We start from the raw sequence: 17839 nt of genomic DNA, 5'->3' as shown, positions 1-17839 counted from the left end.
CACAGCACTAGGGGCAGAAAGAATTAGGCACTCGGCAGCTGTTCCCAGGAATGCATGCCTCCACGTACCCACAGGCAGGAAGCAGACCCGGAACGGTCTCCCAGAGCTGATCCTTCAGCTATCCTGACAACACAGCTCAACAACAGGAACCAGTCTCCTCCGAGCCCAAGGAAGGTCCCAGATTCAAATAAAAATTCATCCTTGAAGATAAGTGAATCAAAGGGACATCAGTCAAACAACGCTAGTGTCAAGAGGAAATCCTGTCTGCAGACCTCTCTGGGAAGCCTCGCTCTGCCTGCAGAACAAAGGCTTCTTCTGTGACATCAAGCAGCAGGTTTAAGAGCAGCCTGGCTTCTCGTTTTGGCCACCTTTCAAAACCACAAGTACATCCAAGGGCAGCCAAGGCAACAACAAAGCCAAGAGATACGGTCTCCAAATGAGGGGAGACCCACTCTCCCTTCTAGGCCTGCCTTCTGCCTGGCTCTTGGTGGCCAAGACTCCATTTCCCAAGGTGGGTGTCCAAGGTGCTGGGTTCAGACTCTGGGGGCTGAAGTTTTCCATGCAAGAGGACAGCTCAGAAGACACCCACAGCCAGTGCCAACCTTCTTGGGAGGCTGTGGAGTACAGTGTCTGAGGAAGACCCTACAGTACTGTCTGGGTTTTAAGCCCAGCTCAGTTACCCACTAGGGTCTGATCTTAGGAGCCTCAACATCCCTGAACCACTTTCTTGACTGTGAATGATAATAACAACGCTGTCGCTCAGGATGAAATCTGCCACGTCTCTCACACAGGGTTATCATGTTTATACAGGATGATTTATGAACATAGCCTTGAAGATATTTTAAACCTATAAAATGTAAGAGATAATAATTCATGTGCATAGGACTCATGTTGATAAGAAAGCTTCACACTACACATTTTTAGGTCAAAGGGGAGACTTCCTCTGCTTTGCCTATGGTCTTCCACAAGGTGGATGTTCAATTAATACGCAATTAAAATACAAGTGACTTTTTCAAGATAAATAAGCTAAACGTATTTGTTAGGAAACTACCAAACTTGCAATTTATCAGAATATTTTACAAGACAAAAAGGTGTTGTCTGGCAGGTTTCCCTGGGGTATACATGACAAGGGGGTCTGGGCTTCCTCTTATGGTCCCATTATCATCATGCCCACACCAAACAGGACAAAATGGAAGGTTTTCAGACTTGACATCTGGGCAAGTCACTGTCAGCTGAAATTAACCTTTGAATTTGCTCTGAAAAGTAACAAGGCCAAAAAAGTTTACCTGAAAGAAGATCCGCACCCCCCCCCCCGCCCCCACCCACACAAATCAATAATCTTGTTAAAAGTAGACCTAACTAGTCTCACCCCCTGGAGTCAGAAATCCAAAACTCTTGGGGCGCCTGGGTGGCGCAGTCGGTTAAGCGTCCGACTTCAGCCAGGTCACGATCTCGCGGTCCGTGAGTTCGAGCCCCGCGTCAGGCTCTGGGCTGATGGCTCAGAGCCTGGAGCCCGTTTCCGATTCTGTGTCTCCCTCTCTCTCTGCCCCTCCCCCGTTCATGCTCTGTCTCTCTCTGTCCCAAAAAAAAATAAACGTTGAAAAAAAAAAAATTAAAAAAAAAAAAAAGAAATCCAAAACTCTTAACTTGAAAATACACATGGCTCCCAGCTTCCAGTGGTGAGTGAGCAAGAGTGCTGGGTGGTTGGTGTTTTCTTAGCACCAGAGCTGTAAGAGCTGAGTTAGGAACAGAAATGCTGTTTCTCTCTCATGGCAGTTCAGTTGAGGCACTTTAGGCAACCCCTGTCTCTGGAGCCCCAGACTTTCATTCACACTGTTTGTCCCTAGCTTTTCATATGCACAAATTTGGTGGATCTTGTGGCTTGCTCCAAAAAGGAACTGAGGCAGCTAATAATCTTAGTAGGAATATTTAAAAGGATGAAAATAACACAAGGTACTTTGAACTCCTCAAAATTGGGAACCCCTCAAGATAGTTTTTAAAGTGCATTAAGGGGGTGCCTGGGTGGTTTGGTCAGGTAAGCATCTGACTTAGGCTCAGGTCATGATCTCATGGTTCATGTGTTCAAGCTTAACGTCAGCCTCTGTGCTGACAGCTCAGAGCCTGGAGCCTCTGCCTGTTCTCTTTCTGTTTCTTTCTCTCAAAAATAAACATTAAAAAAAAAAAAGCGTGTTAAGTGAACCAAATATAGGGGCATCTGGTTGGCTCAGTTAGTAAAGCATGTGACTCTTGATCTTTGGGTTGTGAGTTCAAGCCCCATGTTGGGGGTAGAGTTTACTCAAAAAAGTAAGTCAACAAATAAATTAAAAAATAAAAATAAGCAAACAAAATCTATTTATAAGACTGAGGAGCAGGAGACTAGGACTTATGATCCTTTGACATGACCTTCTCACTCAGAATTCTGAAGGTGATGTGTTTGTTACTTCCTGTATTCACCTTTAACAATAAGATATTTTAAGTCAAGGGGAAAAGATGTGACTTTAGATGAATGATAAACAAACCTCGTTAAGTCTTCCACAGCCCAGACTTCAAACTTAGGACTTGCACCCACCGCCTGATAAGATCTTTTACAGAGATCTGACCTCTGTCCAAGTCATTTTCAAATCAAAAAGCTTTGAACTCCTGGCAGGTTGTCAGCTTGGGCCTTGGGTGTTTATCAAGAACTTCCTTGAGATAGAAAGGGTGACTCCATCGCCACCCCCAGCTGCCCGGAGATTCCCCCTTGGAAGAGCTGGCACCCAGCCAGGACCTTAGATCTTCAAGGAATGAGTTGGTGAATCGTCTCCATATGGTACACAGTAGATATGTAGCTCACTACAGAGTTTCACTTAATAAATAAAAAGTGGCTACAGCAAGTTCAGGAATAGTTGGTTCTGACTCCACCTTGTGCGGCCTGGTATTTAGTGTTTGTTTCTGGCTGGCCGGGAGCTCTTTTTCTGTGCTGCCTCCTAACCCTTGCGAGAGGGAGCAGTGATTTCTCCTCTTCTTCATCCCCACCTGTCAGATGCCAGTGGTGCAATGCGAACAATACTGTACACAGGTGTGCACTCTCCACTGACCTGTGCCGTCCATGGGCCGTCTGCTGGCTCCTCTGAACTGGGCGGTCACCCACCTACATTTTGCAGAGCAGGTGCAGGGCTTTCTAAGCCCCCTGACACCCTGGGGGAACCTTCTGAGCTGATGTCAGAAACATTTCAGAGCTCTCCAACACTCTCTACAGAGAATACCTGGGCCTCCACTTATTTTCTTCTTATACTACTGCAATTATGCAACTAAAACTAATTCTGAACTCTTGCCTGTCTAGCTCTCTCCCAAAATCTGTACAGTCTTCCTCTCAGCTTGCTACACTCCAGCCACAGGCCACACCAGCTTCACTTTGGGTTTTTTCAAACATGAAACACTTGCTCTACCCCCAGTCCTTTGCACTGCCCTCCCTATGCCTGGAACCACCTTCCTCTGGTTCTTCCCATGGCTGCCTTCTCTCATCACGCAGGTCTTAGCTTAAATAGCATCTCCTCAGAGACCTGTCCACTGTATAAAGATACAAGCCCAATAAATCTTCAGTATATCCCTATTTCCTCTATAGCACTCAATATAATCTGCAATTAACTTATTTATTACCTGGGTCCTTCACTCAATATTAGCTCTGGGAATATACCATCTCAGATGCCCTACTGCTGTCCTGTTAGTTCACATATTTCCTTACCCTGTAAAAGGGCAAGAGCAGATTGCTGGAATGATTTGGCTGCCAGAATGTCTTCAAAGTCGGACCAGCCCTCCAGTTAAGATACTAAGAGGGATGGGGCAGAATTTTCCTGGTGAGGCACTGGTTACAAAATCAATGTACTCTAATCAACCTAGGTGCTCAATATATAGACATTGAACAAAGAAATGAGCTAGGATCAAAGTGGCTGTCTGTGATACAGGGTTGGACAAAAAGAGACACCAAGAGATACAACAGAAGGAACCAGCCCCTTCTCTGCCCGACAATATCACAGGGTGCTGATCTTCCCCAATAGGAAAAGAAGGGCAGTTTCTAAACCAGCTCTAACAAGCAGAAACCAATCACAGCCAGGCCCAATACAAATCCTGACAAGAAGTTTTGACAACCATAAAGCTTATTTACCCAGATCCCTAGTGGATAGGAGAAATCAATCCTTGTTCTAAAGTATTCTGAAGCTGACCTGATGATGCATCCGTACCAAATTTTATTTCAGCATGTTGGAGATGCAGGTTCTAATTTATAGACATCTTGGCATCTCTACAGAATTGGATGGACATAGTTCAGAAGTTGACATTATAATAAAAAAAAAACTTCTTCTTCGTTCTGAGGGACTTTGTGATACACAGGAAGTTGACTTTAGAAATCTCTCACATACTGGATAGTAAGAAATGGTTACTTTTTTTAGGTGTTATAGTTTTTTATATTATGTTGTGTTTTTTAAAAATAAGAGTACTTATCTTTGAAAGACATATACCAAAATATTTACGATAAAATAAGAGCTGAAATTTACTTCAGAATAATAGCAAAGGAAGGAATGTGGGCAGGAGAACAGAAAAAGCAGGACTGGTCAAGCCGGGTGGTGGGTCCTTGGGAATTAAACTATTTGCTCTACTCTGTATAGCTGACATATTCCCTAATGGAAAGGCTTTTGGTTTTTTTGTGTTGTTTTTTTGAGCTTATTTATTTATTTGTGGGAGGTGGAAAGGGGCAGAGAGGGAGGGAGAGAGAGGGAGAGAGGGAGGGAGGGAGGGAGGGAGGGAGGGAGGGAGGGAGGGAGAGAGAGAATCCCAAGCAGGCTCCACACTGTTGCCACAGAGCCCAACGTGGGGCTCAAACTCACAAATTGTGAGTGAAGAGTTGGACCATTAACTAACTGAGGCACCCAGGCAACTTAGATTTTTTTTTTTTAAGTCCCTTAAAGACAAGTCATTTTCACTTGTGGAATTAAATAAGTCACCTGAAGGTGAAGGTTTCGCCTTTCCGGTCTTGCAGGGGTTGCTCCTGGATGATAGCCGGGGTCACCGGAGAGTTCTGCCGTGGTGACTTGGAATGGGGCAGGGTCCCCACGTGACTGAAGTTATCGCAGGACCTGATGGGAGGAGGGGCCTTTTTCTTCCGTGGAAGGGTGCCGTGTATAGACACGTCTTGATAGGCATCAGTGTGATGCTCAGCAGGAGGGGACTTGCTGCTCAGAAGGTCCATGGATGAGGCCAGGGGGAACTGGTGATTCACCGGCATGTTTCTGGGAAGGCTCACAAATTTTCCGGCAGCCATGATTCTCAGCTTCTCTAAGGGGGAAAGAAAAGAGCGAAGGCATGAATCTTAGATAATCACAAGAACTGACTTCCTACTCACAAAAGGAAATGGAAATGTACCGTTAAACAAAAGAACACGTTCACGGAGCATTAGAAGACAAACAGTGAATGGCATCACTAGTGAAATTTAATACAAATGGGAAGTTTACTCATGCCCCTATTTTGATCCTACAGAGGAATGCTCCTGGGTTGGCAGCAGATCCGCCAATGGAAAAGGGCAAGCAAGTTTCAGAGACTCTAGGGGCACATGAGCCACTTTCTTATTTCAGATGACTAAAGCTGATGGAAAAGCATGACTGACAAAAAAGACTATGGAGGAAGTACTCGAGGTTTCAATATAAGTGCATCAGAGAACACATTATAAATGTTAGATAAGTGGTTCACGTCTTTCCACCACCCTGTAAATGATAAGAACAGGTGGAGATTATTGGAATTCCTCAGCTGCTAGAACGTCTCCAGTGCCAGACCAGCCCCTCAGTTGTGCTACCCAGGGCAACGGGGCAGAATTTTTCCGGCAAAGACCTGGTGCTTACAAATAAATCAATGTACTCTAATTAACGAAGACGGGCCAGGGTCAGGGGTTAGGAGGTGGGTCACTCCTCCGTACATTAGTGGGCTCAGCTGCAGAGGAAAGCCACTAGGGTGAGGGATCCGTGTACATTGTCCCCCAGAGGGGTCAGGAATCTGCCTGCCACCAGCAGGGTTAAGCAATACGCATGGTGCCTGTATAGTCAGGGAAGAATGGGAAGGGAGAGAAATAAGAAAGAGGGGGTGGGGAGCATACGGAAAGAAAAGGAAAATGTGTACTAGGTCGTATGCAAAACTAGACCCAACAATTATTCCCAGCTGTGACCACTAGCAGAAATGTTCACCCTGAGCCAGAGTCAGCACCCACTCACCTCCCCCCAAAAATCAAACTATACTTTTGACCTAAGTCAAATTCTATAAGACATTTTTAAGGCTAATACATAGAGGGAAGGAAACACAAGCCTGAGTAAAAATTAGAACTAGGCTCTGGAGACACTGAGGATTCAGAATCAGTCCCACCAGCCATGATACCAGACTAGTCTGGACAACACAGCAGCATAGCTAAGCCTGTTGCACTGTCTTCTCCAAGGCTGCGGAGCAGAACATTCCTTTGCTCTGCCGTCTGTTCCAAAGCCCTGCAGCCCCCATTGCTTACAGAGCACCCTTCCTGCTACAAAGAGGACAGCTCAGAGTGAAAATCATTACTTAATAGTAACACTGCTGTCAGTTCCACTAAGGAACTGGAGACTTGGGACATGGCTTCTCCATGACCACTCAGAAGAACAATGCTCTCCAGAAGCTCACATTGTAGCAGGCAGAACTGGGTTAAAGAGAGCGCAAGGGAAATAAACCATCGAGGACATGAACAGTCCAACAGAGAAACATACAAGTTGTGGGGGCTGGATAGGAGGAAATCCTTCACTCAAGGTATATGATCCTAACCTTGTCCTCAGTTCTTTCCCAAACCTGGTAATTCTGGGGCTTGTCTGCTCCATGTCTAACTGTGACCACACAGAAGGCCTGGCTCACGGCGGGTGCAGAACAATAGGGCTGTGAGTCCCCGCATGGGCTTCTCCTGGGTCTGGCCAGTACCTGGCACACTGTCAGCACTTACTCAATGTTAGTCATCATTATTTAAAAAGAAATCCAGACTCCCTGACCCTCCCTGCCTGACCACCAGTGACGTAAGCCCAGTAGGATTCCCTCACCCTATACACAACACTGCCCCCCACAGTTGTAAATGCTTGCCTGCCCAAGCCGTCAGCACCTTCTTCATAGAGGCCTACATCATTTCAAAGAACCTTCTAGGGAGGCCCAGAGCACCCCACAGAACCTCTTTCTGTGCAAAGGGCCACAGTGATGATCAACAATTTGCAGGTCATTATGATGGGCTAAAGTTGCCCTGGCTCCAGTGTTTCTGGCAGCCTGTTTCCTCTCTGCTTACCCAAGATCTAGATTTCAAAATTGGGCCAAATGCTCTAGAATGCCCTCCAGCCAGTTCCCCATACCTCAGTTTATTCTCTGAATCGAGGGTTAACACTTGCCCTTCCTATTCTCAACATTTAAGTGCCTTCTCCATATGAGAGGCTCAGAGAAACAATGATGTTTATAAGTCCCAATCCCTATGAACTCTAAGAATCCTAGAACTCATCAATAGGGACCCTTCAAATGCTGGAGGGAAGAACAATTTGAACAAAAGGACTCGAGGAGGGCAACGCTGGAGATGTGGAGAGGAAATATTCTGGAGGGATTTTGAAAGGTAGAAAATTGTAAGGAAAAGCCTTCCAAAAGGATGCTGTAACAGCAAATGCATAAAGGCAAGGAAGTGCTCCCACAGGCTCACAAACCCCAAGTTGGGCTATGCGGCTCACGTGGAGAAGTCAGGAAGCATTTCCTAGGAGCACCCAGCATGGGAACAGATGGTGAAGTCTTGAAAGTTGTGTCGAGGGGTCTGGACTGGGCTGTCGGTGCTAGGGAAGATCTGGAAGGGAGGGACAGAAGCCAGTCCGTGCCCAGGAAGGTAGCTGTGGTAATTCTGGAAAGGAAAGAAGGGAGGCAGTCCGGTCAGGCTGATGGCAACAAGCCAGCAGGGAAAGATGAAGTACCCTGACCTGGGGCAATGGCCAGGGAAAAGAGGGACTGAGGGAAGAATGAGGAGCTCCAGGCCCCTGGCAGGGAGGAGGGGGGCCACAGCCTTGGCGGGATGGTGTGGTGCTGTAACAGGCTGAGTTGTGGAGGAGAGGACTCCCGCAGGAGGGAGGCTAACAAGCTCACCACTGAGCTGCTGCGTGTGAGGAAGCCATGAAGTGGTTCAGTCAAGGAGGTGAGATATTGGTATGCACAGCTAGGAGCCAGGACAGGATGTAGATTTTTAAGAATCATCAACATAAAGGGAATATTTAAACCTGAGAGCAGATCCCTTAGCTTGTAATTATCAGCTGTGATAACAGATGTGAAAGTACCTCTTAAACTGTCAGGAACCATACAATATCCATGAATTATATCCCTGCTCTCTCTCAGCATGGCTGCTTCAAGCCCAAAAGGCCCAAAGCAAGGGCTGAGCTCTGAAAACCTGAAGTGGTGGTCCTCAAGCTGGCTGCACATAAGAGTCCTCTGAGAAGCTTTTAAAATCCTGACACCTGAGCTGTGACCCAGACCAATGAAATCAGAACCTCAGTAGGTAGGACCCTGGCATCATTCTTTTGAAAGCCACCGGTACTGTCCAATGTGGAGCCAGGGTTGAGAGCCACTGGATAAGCGAGTCTCTTTGGTACAGAGCAAACTTAACACTCAGATTTGTTAACTAAGGAACAGAACAGAATAATAATGAGGAGGGGTCAGTCAACAGAAGCATCATTTCATTCATGCATTCAACACACACAGTATGGAGGGTCTCTGTGGCAGGCACTGTGCTTGGTATTGGGGACAGTGTCAAACAACTGTCCTCATGAGGTTACTACTCTATGAGGGAAGCAGACAGGAAGTACCAACCACATGTCCTGGTGATTCCCAGTGCTATGGGAGCACAGAGAGTGGGAACCAGGGTCTAGACTCATCTAGTGGCCAGGAAAGGCTTCCCTGAGGATGGGATGTTGACCTGAATGATGTCAAGAAGAGTCTAATAACTGGAAGGAGAAGATGAGCTAAGTTGAAAACTCCAGAGAATTCTCAGCAGCAAATTGGAAATATGTAAGCCAGGCTCCTCTCTACAACCCACTGCCTCTAAATTGGGACTCTTCCCCATTAAAATACAGGCCTGCCCTATGTGTAGTCACTTGGAAAAACTGGCTCAACGCCAGGCCCTATGTCAAGCTTGAATCAGCCTAAGGGTGGTGGAGGTGGGCCCAGACCACAGACAGCACTTCCAAAAAATATAACTAAAAGTGTGGCAGAGGACTGAAGGGGTAACTATAGGTAGAAGGAACTCATTTACAACCTTTTTGGTCCTTGTACTTCCTACTTGAGCTTTATCTGCTTTTAATTTTTCCAGACCCCAGGAACCTAGGGCAAATCCAAGGGATAGAAGTACATGGTGTGTAGTTGGAATCTAGGGTCAAGGTAAGTACTTTTCATTTTGAGAACAAAGCCACTTACTACATTTGACCTCACTAGGCAGAATCCAAGCGTGTTATATGTAGGTGGGATCTCAGAGAATCAAGTCCCTTCCCTTTTCCAGATAAGCGAAGTAAATGTTCATTCATTCAATATATATTGTCTGGACGCTTACAATGTACCAGGGATGAGGACATAATAAACCAGATGAGCTCCTGCTCTCATGGAGGCTACATTGTGATGGGGGGGGGGGGTGGGGGCAGTAAGGATCCAGTCAACACAGACCAGAAGACAAACTAGGTTACATCCTAGCTGTCAGTGCCCCAGGGAACACAAAACAGGATGAAATGATAAAACATACTGGTTGGGATGGAGGGCTATTTTAGATTAGGGTGGTCTGGGGGGGCTTCTCTGAAGAGGTTCTTTGACAAAAGAGACGACACCAGTCAAGAGAAGATGGGCAGGGAGTTCTAGGCAGGGGACTGGGCAGATGCAAACGCCCTGAGGTGGGAATATGTGGTTGGAAAAGGATAGTAAAGACTAAACCCAAATCTCCATTTTCTGGCTCCTAGATTTTCCCTTTTTAGAGATGTTTGAATCAATGCTCCTATTCATTCTGTACTTCTTATGTACTATTTGATTTTTTAAAAAATCAAACATGGTAGGGGCGCCTGGGTGGCTCAGTCGGTTAAGCGTCCGACTTCAGCTCAGGTCATGATCTCACGGTCCGTGAGTTCGAGCCCCGCGTCGGGCTCTGGGCTGATGGCTCAGAGCCTGGAGCCTGCTTCTGGTTCTGTGTCTCCCTCTCTCTCTGCCCCTCCCCCGTTCATGCTCTGTCTCTGTCTCAAAAATAAATAAACGTTAAAAAAAAATTAAAAAAAAATCAAACATGGTATAGTTCAGAACCTAGGCTTTGAAGTAAGACATTCAGAGGATCAAATCCCTACTCTGCCATTTACTTACTAGCTGTATGGCCTGGGACAAATCAGCCAACCTCTTTGACAGTTTCTCATTTGTACAAATGGGTTAAAAATACCTCTTTCATGGGGTTGTCCTGAAAAATAAATGCAATCACGTATGGAAACCCCTGGACATACAGCAAGCATTCAATAAATGGTAGGTCTCTTTGGAGCAGGTCAGGGAGCAGGTCTGTCTTGCTTATCACTATATTCCTTTTACAAAGAGAGTTCACTAAAGAAGTCACTGCTTCTGGTCACAGCCAGGAAGGATGAAGAAGGAAATATTTTAACTCCAAGCAATAGATATAAACACACCAAACCAGGTAGGACATAGATGCAGACACACACAGGCGGACCAAATGAGCCTACATGCTCATGGGTTTGAAAGAAAAGCCCAGGTGAGACTTTGGCCATCTGACGTCACCTCTCTCTACTATGCAGGTAAATAGACACTGTGTCCGACTCAGTCTAATGTCAGACCTTGAAATGTATACAAAGGTCAAAGATTCTGTATCTTGATATGAAAAAATGAGACCTCAGTGAATGTTCAGAGCTGAAATCTCAGTAGGGACAAGAGTGAGCTTGACAAACTCCCAACATATGTGCTACCTTCCTGGTGCTACACAGCCAGTGGCTGTGCTTTGAAATGCTTGTGAACAGAGCAGCCCAAGTCACTTGCTTTACAACGATGTCTTGAAGAAACTGATGATCATGTGCAAGTCAATGCAGAAACAGGCAGCCCTCTTGTTTGGAGTTTTCTAGTTTATTTCTGAAATGAGCTATTTCCAAGTTAAACGTATCGATGGTCACCTGCTGTGGGCGTTAAAAACTTTCTATCATATTTTAAACTCTGGAAATGTAACTGCTCCTGCTGTCCAATTATGACCACAACAGAGAAGTTTTCGTTTGGATACGTAGTTTTATATCTCTGCAGAATGCAACAGGAAGAGAAGTTAGAACCGCTGCACATTAAAAAATTGGCTCATGCACTTAGAATGAAGTTTTTCTTTGGTTTAGAAATTAAGAGGATCCCCCCCCCCCCAAAAAAAGAAAGAAATTAAGAGGATCCCTGTTTTCAAAGTAAATTCATGAAGTCTGGCCAAATGATTGAAGTATGAATAATTCTTCCATGGATTGTATTTCAAGCAACACAGCCTAGAATTTACATGATCAAGTTCTTAAGATTAGCATTCATTTGACAAGCAGTCCTTTCTATATGAATAGGAGATTGAGATCTTAGTCGTCCTGGAAATGCCAGCCTTCTCAGCAGAGGCTTAGAGAAAGCTGGAGTCAAGGAGGTGACGGAGGCCCTGGCATGGCAAACGCTTTACATTACGCTGCATACATTCCCTTGCACACCCCCATACAAGGGCTCGCCTGTGGTTTCTCCACTATTAACTTGGCAGATCCGCCCCACGCTCTGCTGAACCCCCTCTCCCAGCACCGAGGCCTCCCCTTCCTCCGCCTGGCCTCAGTGCTTGGCAACAGGCAGGGAGATTATCCGCTCCCAAACTGACCTTCCCTCCGCCAATGTATTTTCCACGGACAGATCTGTGTGTAGCCTTGGGAGATAAATGTCAAGGTTTAAAAGAATCTCAGAATGCTTGGCTCCACTTTCTATCTTAGATAATGGCTTTAGGGGAAAGCAGACACGGAGATTCGGCAACCGGTCTTTCCCCTTCGCACCTTTCTTCAAGAGAGTTAATACCCAAATCAGGGTTTCCCGCCCCAGCCACGACCCACCGTGTTGCCCACGAACTCTTCGCCTTGCCAGCTGCTTCAAGCCCACTCGACCGCTCCCAGACAAGTGTCTACACCTGATCAAACTTTTAAAGTGGTGGCGGCCGCTGCCCCTAGGGAAAAGGGCTGAGCTCTAACCTCTTCCCGTCGCGTCCACTGTCCCTCCCTTCACCTCCCCTTCCCTCCGCTCCCCTCCCCGACGCAGAAGGAGCAGCACAACCAACTATTCATTCTTTCTCAACAAAGGGCGAGAAGGAGGGGGGTGTTGTCAACAGTTACACTGCGGGCTCCTTCGCTTTCTTTGCAAACTTTCCTAGAAATGAGTGGAGAAACTTACCTCCTGCAAGCCCAGGGCTTCCAGCGGAGCCCCTTGGTCCTCGCGTTCCCTCCCCCCCCCCCCACCCGCGCCCCCGAGCCCCGAAGAGTGGGACGGGACGAGACGGGGAAGGGCGGCCAGCTGAGCAGCCGGGACGGGCAGAGGCGGGGGGTCGGGGGAGGCCAGCGCCCGGGCAGATACTGCTCAAGAGCAAAAAGCAGAGATAGATGCTCGCCGCACGTCGCTGAGCGCCACTTCTCGGGATTCTCAGGAATCCCAGCCAGTTCCGAGGGCGCCGAGGGCGCAAGCCGGTTCCCCACTTCGGCCACTCCCGCCCCCCAAAGGCCAGCTCTGCCGGGGGCAGGGGGAGCGCTGCCTCAACTTTGCCCCTAAGTTTCTCCAACAAACTTCCCAGACCGTCCTCCCAGGGGACGCGGCGGCGGCGGAGCCCCGGGAGAAACAGCACCCCCGCGGGGCGCGCGGCACAGACTCACCTCCCCGCGCGGCGCTCGGTGCCCCGGCTCTCCCCGGCTGGGGCTCAGACGCGCCGCTCGGCGGGCCCCACCGAGCACCGGCCGCTCATCGTCGGCGGGGCGCGCCCGCAGAGAAGCCCGCGCGCGGCTAGCCTGTGCGCCGGACGGCTCCGGCGGCTCCCGCTCCGGCCCGGCCCCGGCCCCGGCGGCTGCAGGCGCGGCTCTGAGCCCGCGGCGCGCGCTCCGGCCCTCAACTGGTGATTTGCGGCGTCGCGGCCCCACCCCGGCGAGCGGATTCGCGCGGCCTCGCGGAACCCCCCGCGACATTTACATGCGGTGACCCCGCCAAGCTCTCCTCTGCCCGGGTTTTAGAGTTCGGTTCTCGTAGCTTCCCAAGAAGCCAGTCTTGAAGTGAAGATTGGCCACTTCCAGGCTGTACCCCTCCCGAAAAACAACGCTTCCGATTCCACTCCTCCCCCTTCCCCGCGTTATTTAATTACCCAGCAGATCGGCTTTGCTGTCTGCGGACACCTGGCTGGCTTTCAGTTTAAAGGGCTTTGATGAGACAAAGATTCAGGTAACCACAAATAACCAAACCGCTGAACAGGCAAATCAATCACACCCACCTGGACAAATTGAAAGCAAAGTGGGGAGTGGAATTAGCACTTCAGTACTAGGTGGCTCAGTGGGGCGAAAAAAATTGGAGGTCTTAACACTATCAGATATCAAGACCTATTATAAAGCTATAGAAATAGTAACTGGCAACAAGAATAGACAAACCGACCAATAAAATAGAGAGTCAGGAAGCAGATCTACGTTAAATGGTCACAATTCATGTCAGAGATACTGTTGTGATGCGCTGAGAAAAGACCATATGTCTTTTCAGTAAATGATGCTGGATCAGCTGAACATTCACATGCAGAGAAAGGAAGAATCTTGACCCCTACCTCACACCATGCCAAAGAAAAAAAGCAATTCCAGATGGATTTTAAATCTGAATGCGAAAGATAAAATATTAAATTCAAGGTAAAAAAATCAAAAAAACATCTTCATGACTTCGAGGTAGGCAGACTTCCTAAACACATATAGTACTAACTATAAAGGAAAAAACTCATCATTGGACAACATTAAAATTAAGAACTCCTGTTCCTCAAGACACCATTAGTGAATAGTCAAACCACAAAGGGAGAAAAGATCATTGCAACCCAGGTATCCAATAAAGGACTTGTATACAGAATCTACAAAGAACACTTACAAATCAGAAAAAGAGGGCAGGATATCCAACTGAAAATAGGCAGAATTTTTGAATAGCATTTCTTAAAAGGGGGGGGGGTGATAAACAGGCATTTCTCAAAACAAAACAATAAACATATGGAAAGGTTCTCCATTATTAATCACCCCCAAAATGAAAACTGAAGTTGCAATGTCTCACTTTACACTGGCCAGAATGGCTAAAATTGGAGAACTTTGTATAACACTTTACAGACCTAGGTGGTATTATCTACTAAAACTAAATTAACATGTAGCCTGTGACCCAGCAATTCTATCCTTAGGGATCTTGTCTACTGAACAGAGAGGTATACACATTCTCACCAAAAGACATGTTCAAAGATGTTTATAGCATCTCTCTTTATAACAGCCCCAAAGAAACAACCCAACTGTCCCTCAGTGGAAGAGAAGATAAACTCTGTGAAATACTATACAGTAATAACGACTACCTCTATACTCAACAAGATGCATGATTCTCACAAATATAATGTTGAGTGAAAGAAGATGAACACAAATGGGTACATGTTATATACGTCCACTTATGTGAATTCCAAAAACAGTCTAAACATACCTATGATGTTAGAGGTAAAGATAATGGTTATCTTGAGGGTTGGGAAGTGATGGAAAGGGAGCCCAGAGGGGGCTCCAGATGTTAGTAATAATCCATTTCTTGATCCAGGTGCTGGCTATATCAATGTATCTATTTTATAAAAATTAACTGTCCTTCAGTCTATAAAAACTAATTGGCTTGTGCACTGTTCTTCTTGTATGTTCTACTCCAATCAAAATGCTTTAAAAATTGTGCCATGTTGTGTATATTTTATGTCATTTTCATCCCCCTAAGAAAGAACTATATTGGCAAGTCTGTAAGATTCTAAGTGCAGCATCCCTAAGAATCAGTTTCTAGGGGCACCTGGGTGGCTCAGTGGGTTAAGCAGCCAACTTTGGCTCAGGTCATGATCTCATGGTTTGTAAGTTCGAGCCTCGCGTTGGGCTCTGCACTGACAACTCAGAGCTTGGAGTCTACTTCAGATTCTGTGTCTCTCCCTCTCTTTGCCCCTCCCCCACTCATGCTATCTCTCAAAACTGAATAAGGGTTAAAAAATTAAAAAAAAAAAAGAATGAGTTTCTACATTTTCCTCATAGGTGTTTTTGTGGGTTGGTCTTTATCTTCCCTACCTCATGACAGGCACATGCTTTTTATTTTTGTTGAATTTTCCCAAAATGTTCAGCGCAGTGAATGTCAAACAGAACAGCTGGTTTATTTCTGAACTGAATGATTAGAAATACAGTGACTGACTTTCTGCTGCTCTGAAGTGTCACTAAAAACAGTGATCAAACTTGCATTGGATTTTCTTGATTTTCAAAATTCCCTGAGCACCTACTATATGTAAAGCTTATACTTTGTGGAGCATCATAGGCAGGTAACCATAAAGAAAGACTAGACAATTCACACCTAGAGAGGCCTTGGCAAGTCACTGTTCCTCTCAGTTCTTCCTTTTCCTCATGAGTGAGTGAGCAAATGCACATGAGGAGTCAAGGGAATAAAAGTGCGAAAGTGACTGGCATATAGTGGTCATCGTTAGCTATGCTCTGATTCATGACACAGTCTATGTCTTCCCAAACCCCTGTGAGATGGGAAGCGTCTTTATCCCCATTTATGTGGGAGGAAACAGACTCAGAAAGGTTAAGTAACCTCAACCATAAATTGATTCAACAAAGATTCGTTGCATGCCTACTATGTGCCAAGATCCATAGCTACTAGTAAGAGGCAGAGGCAGAATTTGAATCAGGCGGTTTCACTTCAAGTTCAGTGGTCTTTCTGCCACACGACTCCTTTCACACTTGTATCCCCAGTGCCTAGCTCACAGTAAGTGCTCGATACATTAATGGCTGGATAATAGTATTTTTAATATACAGTTGATCCTTGAGCAACATATGTTTGAATTGTGCAGGTCCACTTATAGAAGGATTCTTTTTGATATATATAGTACATTTTACTGTAAGCGTATTTTCTCTTCCTCATGATTTCCTTAATAACATTTCCTTAATAACAATAACAACATATAATACATGTAACATACAAAATATATGTTAACTGACTGTTTATGTAAGGTAAGGCTTCTGGGCAGCCATAGATTATTAGTCAAGTTTGGGGAGAGTCCAAAATTATATCCAAGGGCACCTGGGTGGCTCAGTTGGTCGAGAAACCAACTTTTGATTTCAGCTCAGGTCACGACCTCACATTTTGTGTGGGCCCCACGTTCTATCAGGGCAGAGCCTGCTTGGGATTCTCTCTCCTCTGTCCATCCCCGGCTCATGCTCTCTCTCTCTCGTTCTAAATAAACTTATAAAAATTTAGATGCAAATTTTCAACTGTACTGAGGTCGGTGCCCTTAAACCCTGCATTGTTCAAGGGCTGACCGTAATTTTTGATTAGGTAACACTGAAAAATACATATAATGGCAGACAGTGAAAAGTCCCCCTCTCAACTCTGTCTCCCATCTGCCCAGTTCCCCTCCCATCAGAGGTAACAATTGCTATTAATATGTAGAACCATAGTTCTACACTTTGCCGTTTTGTTTTGTTTTGTTTTACCTAACCATATATCTTGGAGATTTTCCCATTTTAGTACATGTTACTCCTTTGAAGAGATGTGCTGTAACTTACTTAATCGGTGCTCTATTCATGGACATTTAGGTTGTTTCCAACCCTTTCTTAATACAAACAATACTGCAATGAATAATCTTGAATATATGTTATTAGTATGTGCAAGTATATCTGTAAGATAAATTTCCCAAGGTACAATTGCTGAGCCACAGAGTATATGCCTTTGTAATTCTCAGAAGTAATGCCAAATTGCCTCCCATTGGCATCATACCAATTTATACCCTCCAGCAATTTAAGGAAATGCCTATTTTCCCCCTATGCTGGGCCGAAGTTATCATTAAACTTTTGAATTTTTGTCAATCTGATAAAATGTGAATTTTAGTGCAATTTTAATTTGCACTTCTCTTAGTATAAGTGAGGCTGCTCATCTTTTCATGTTTAGTAGCCATTTATTTTTCCTTTTTGGAATTTGTACCCCCATTTTTCTATCCATTTGTAGGTCCTTTTATGATCAACGTTCTACAATTTCCTTCTATATTAGCTCTCTGTGGAATGAGCTGCAATCTTTTTTCCAGTGGTGATATTAAAGAAAAGAGATGATATATGCTAAGCACTATTATTTTAGGAAGCTCCTTCTGGAAACCAGGCAGAATGAAGCAGAGAAGTGAGAGGCAGGATACTGATTAGAAAGCTGTGGTAATTGTCACATGACAAGGTCCTTGAAGAGGCTGGTGGCAGTGGGGATGGAAGGACCAAAATGAGCAAAGTTATCGCCAAGAAATAATTAGCAAGAGTTAATAATTAGCAATGATAACAGAAGCTACAATTGGGTTAGGAGTAACTACTAACCAAATACTGTGCTTTAAGTCTTTACAAGCCTTAAGCCATGAGCTGGTATGATATCACCCCATTTCACAAGTGAGAAAAGTGAATTTTTAGTAGCTAAGTAACCCACCCAAATTTGCACTAGATGTAGGTAGCAGCACCAAGGCTAACTCCAAGTCCATCTGACCCCAGCTGCCTGGCAGGTGGAGGAAAATGATCAAAGGTCTGCA

At 45.7% G+C, this 17839-nt stretch overlaps 1 protein-coding gene across 2 annotated transcripts in view; it reads right to left on the bottom strand.

The window, feature by feature from the left end:
* BCAR3 (BCAR3 adaptor protein, NSP family member) overlaps positions 1 to 13074 on the bottom strand; it is a 114849-nt gene extending 101775 nt beyond the window's left edge. Inside the window, exons 1-2 of one of the 2 annotated variants that reach the window (XM_047872572.1) lie at positions 12927 to 13074; positions 4980 to 5310 (exon numbers count right to left, since the gene is read on the bottom strand). In XM_047872572.1, the coding sequence (XP_047728528.1) occupies positions 4980 to 5296 (317 nt within the window). In that variant the 5' untranslated portion in view covers positions 5297 to 5310; positions 12927 to 13074. The remainder of the gene's footprint in view (positions 1 to 4979; positions 5311 to 12926) is intronic. The other variant, XM_047872570.1, reaches the window with a different exon arrangement.
* Between the last annotated feature and the right edge of the window lie 4765 nt (positions 13075 to 17839).

Source organism: Prionailurus viverrinus, chromosome C1 (genome assembly GCF_022837055.1).
Source record: "Prionailurus viverrinus isolate Anna chromosome C1, UM_Priviv_1.0, whole genome shotgun sequence".
In the NCBI taxonomy this organism is placed as follows: Eukaryota; Metazoa; Chordata; class Mammalia; order Carnivora; family Felidae; genus Prionailurus; species Prionailurus viverrinus.
Note: the sequence above shows the minus strand (reverse complement) of the source record. Positions and strands in the feature narration are given on the sequence as shown.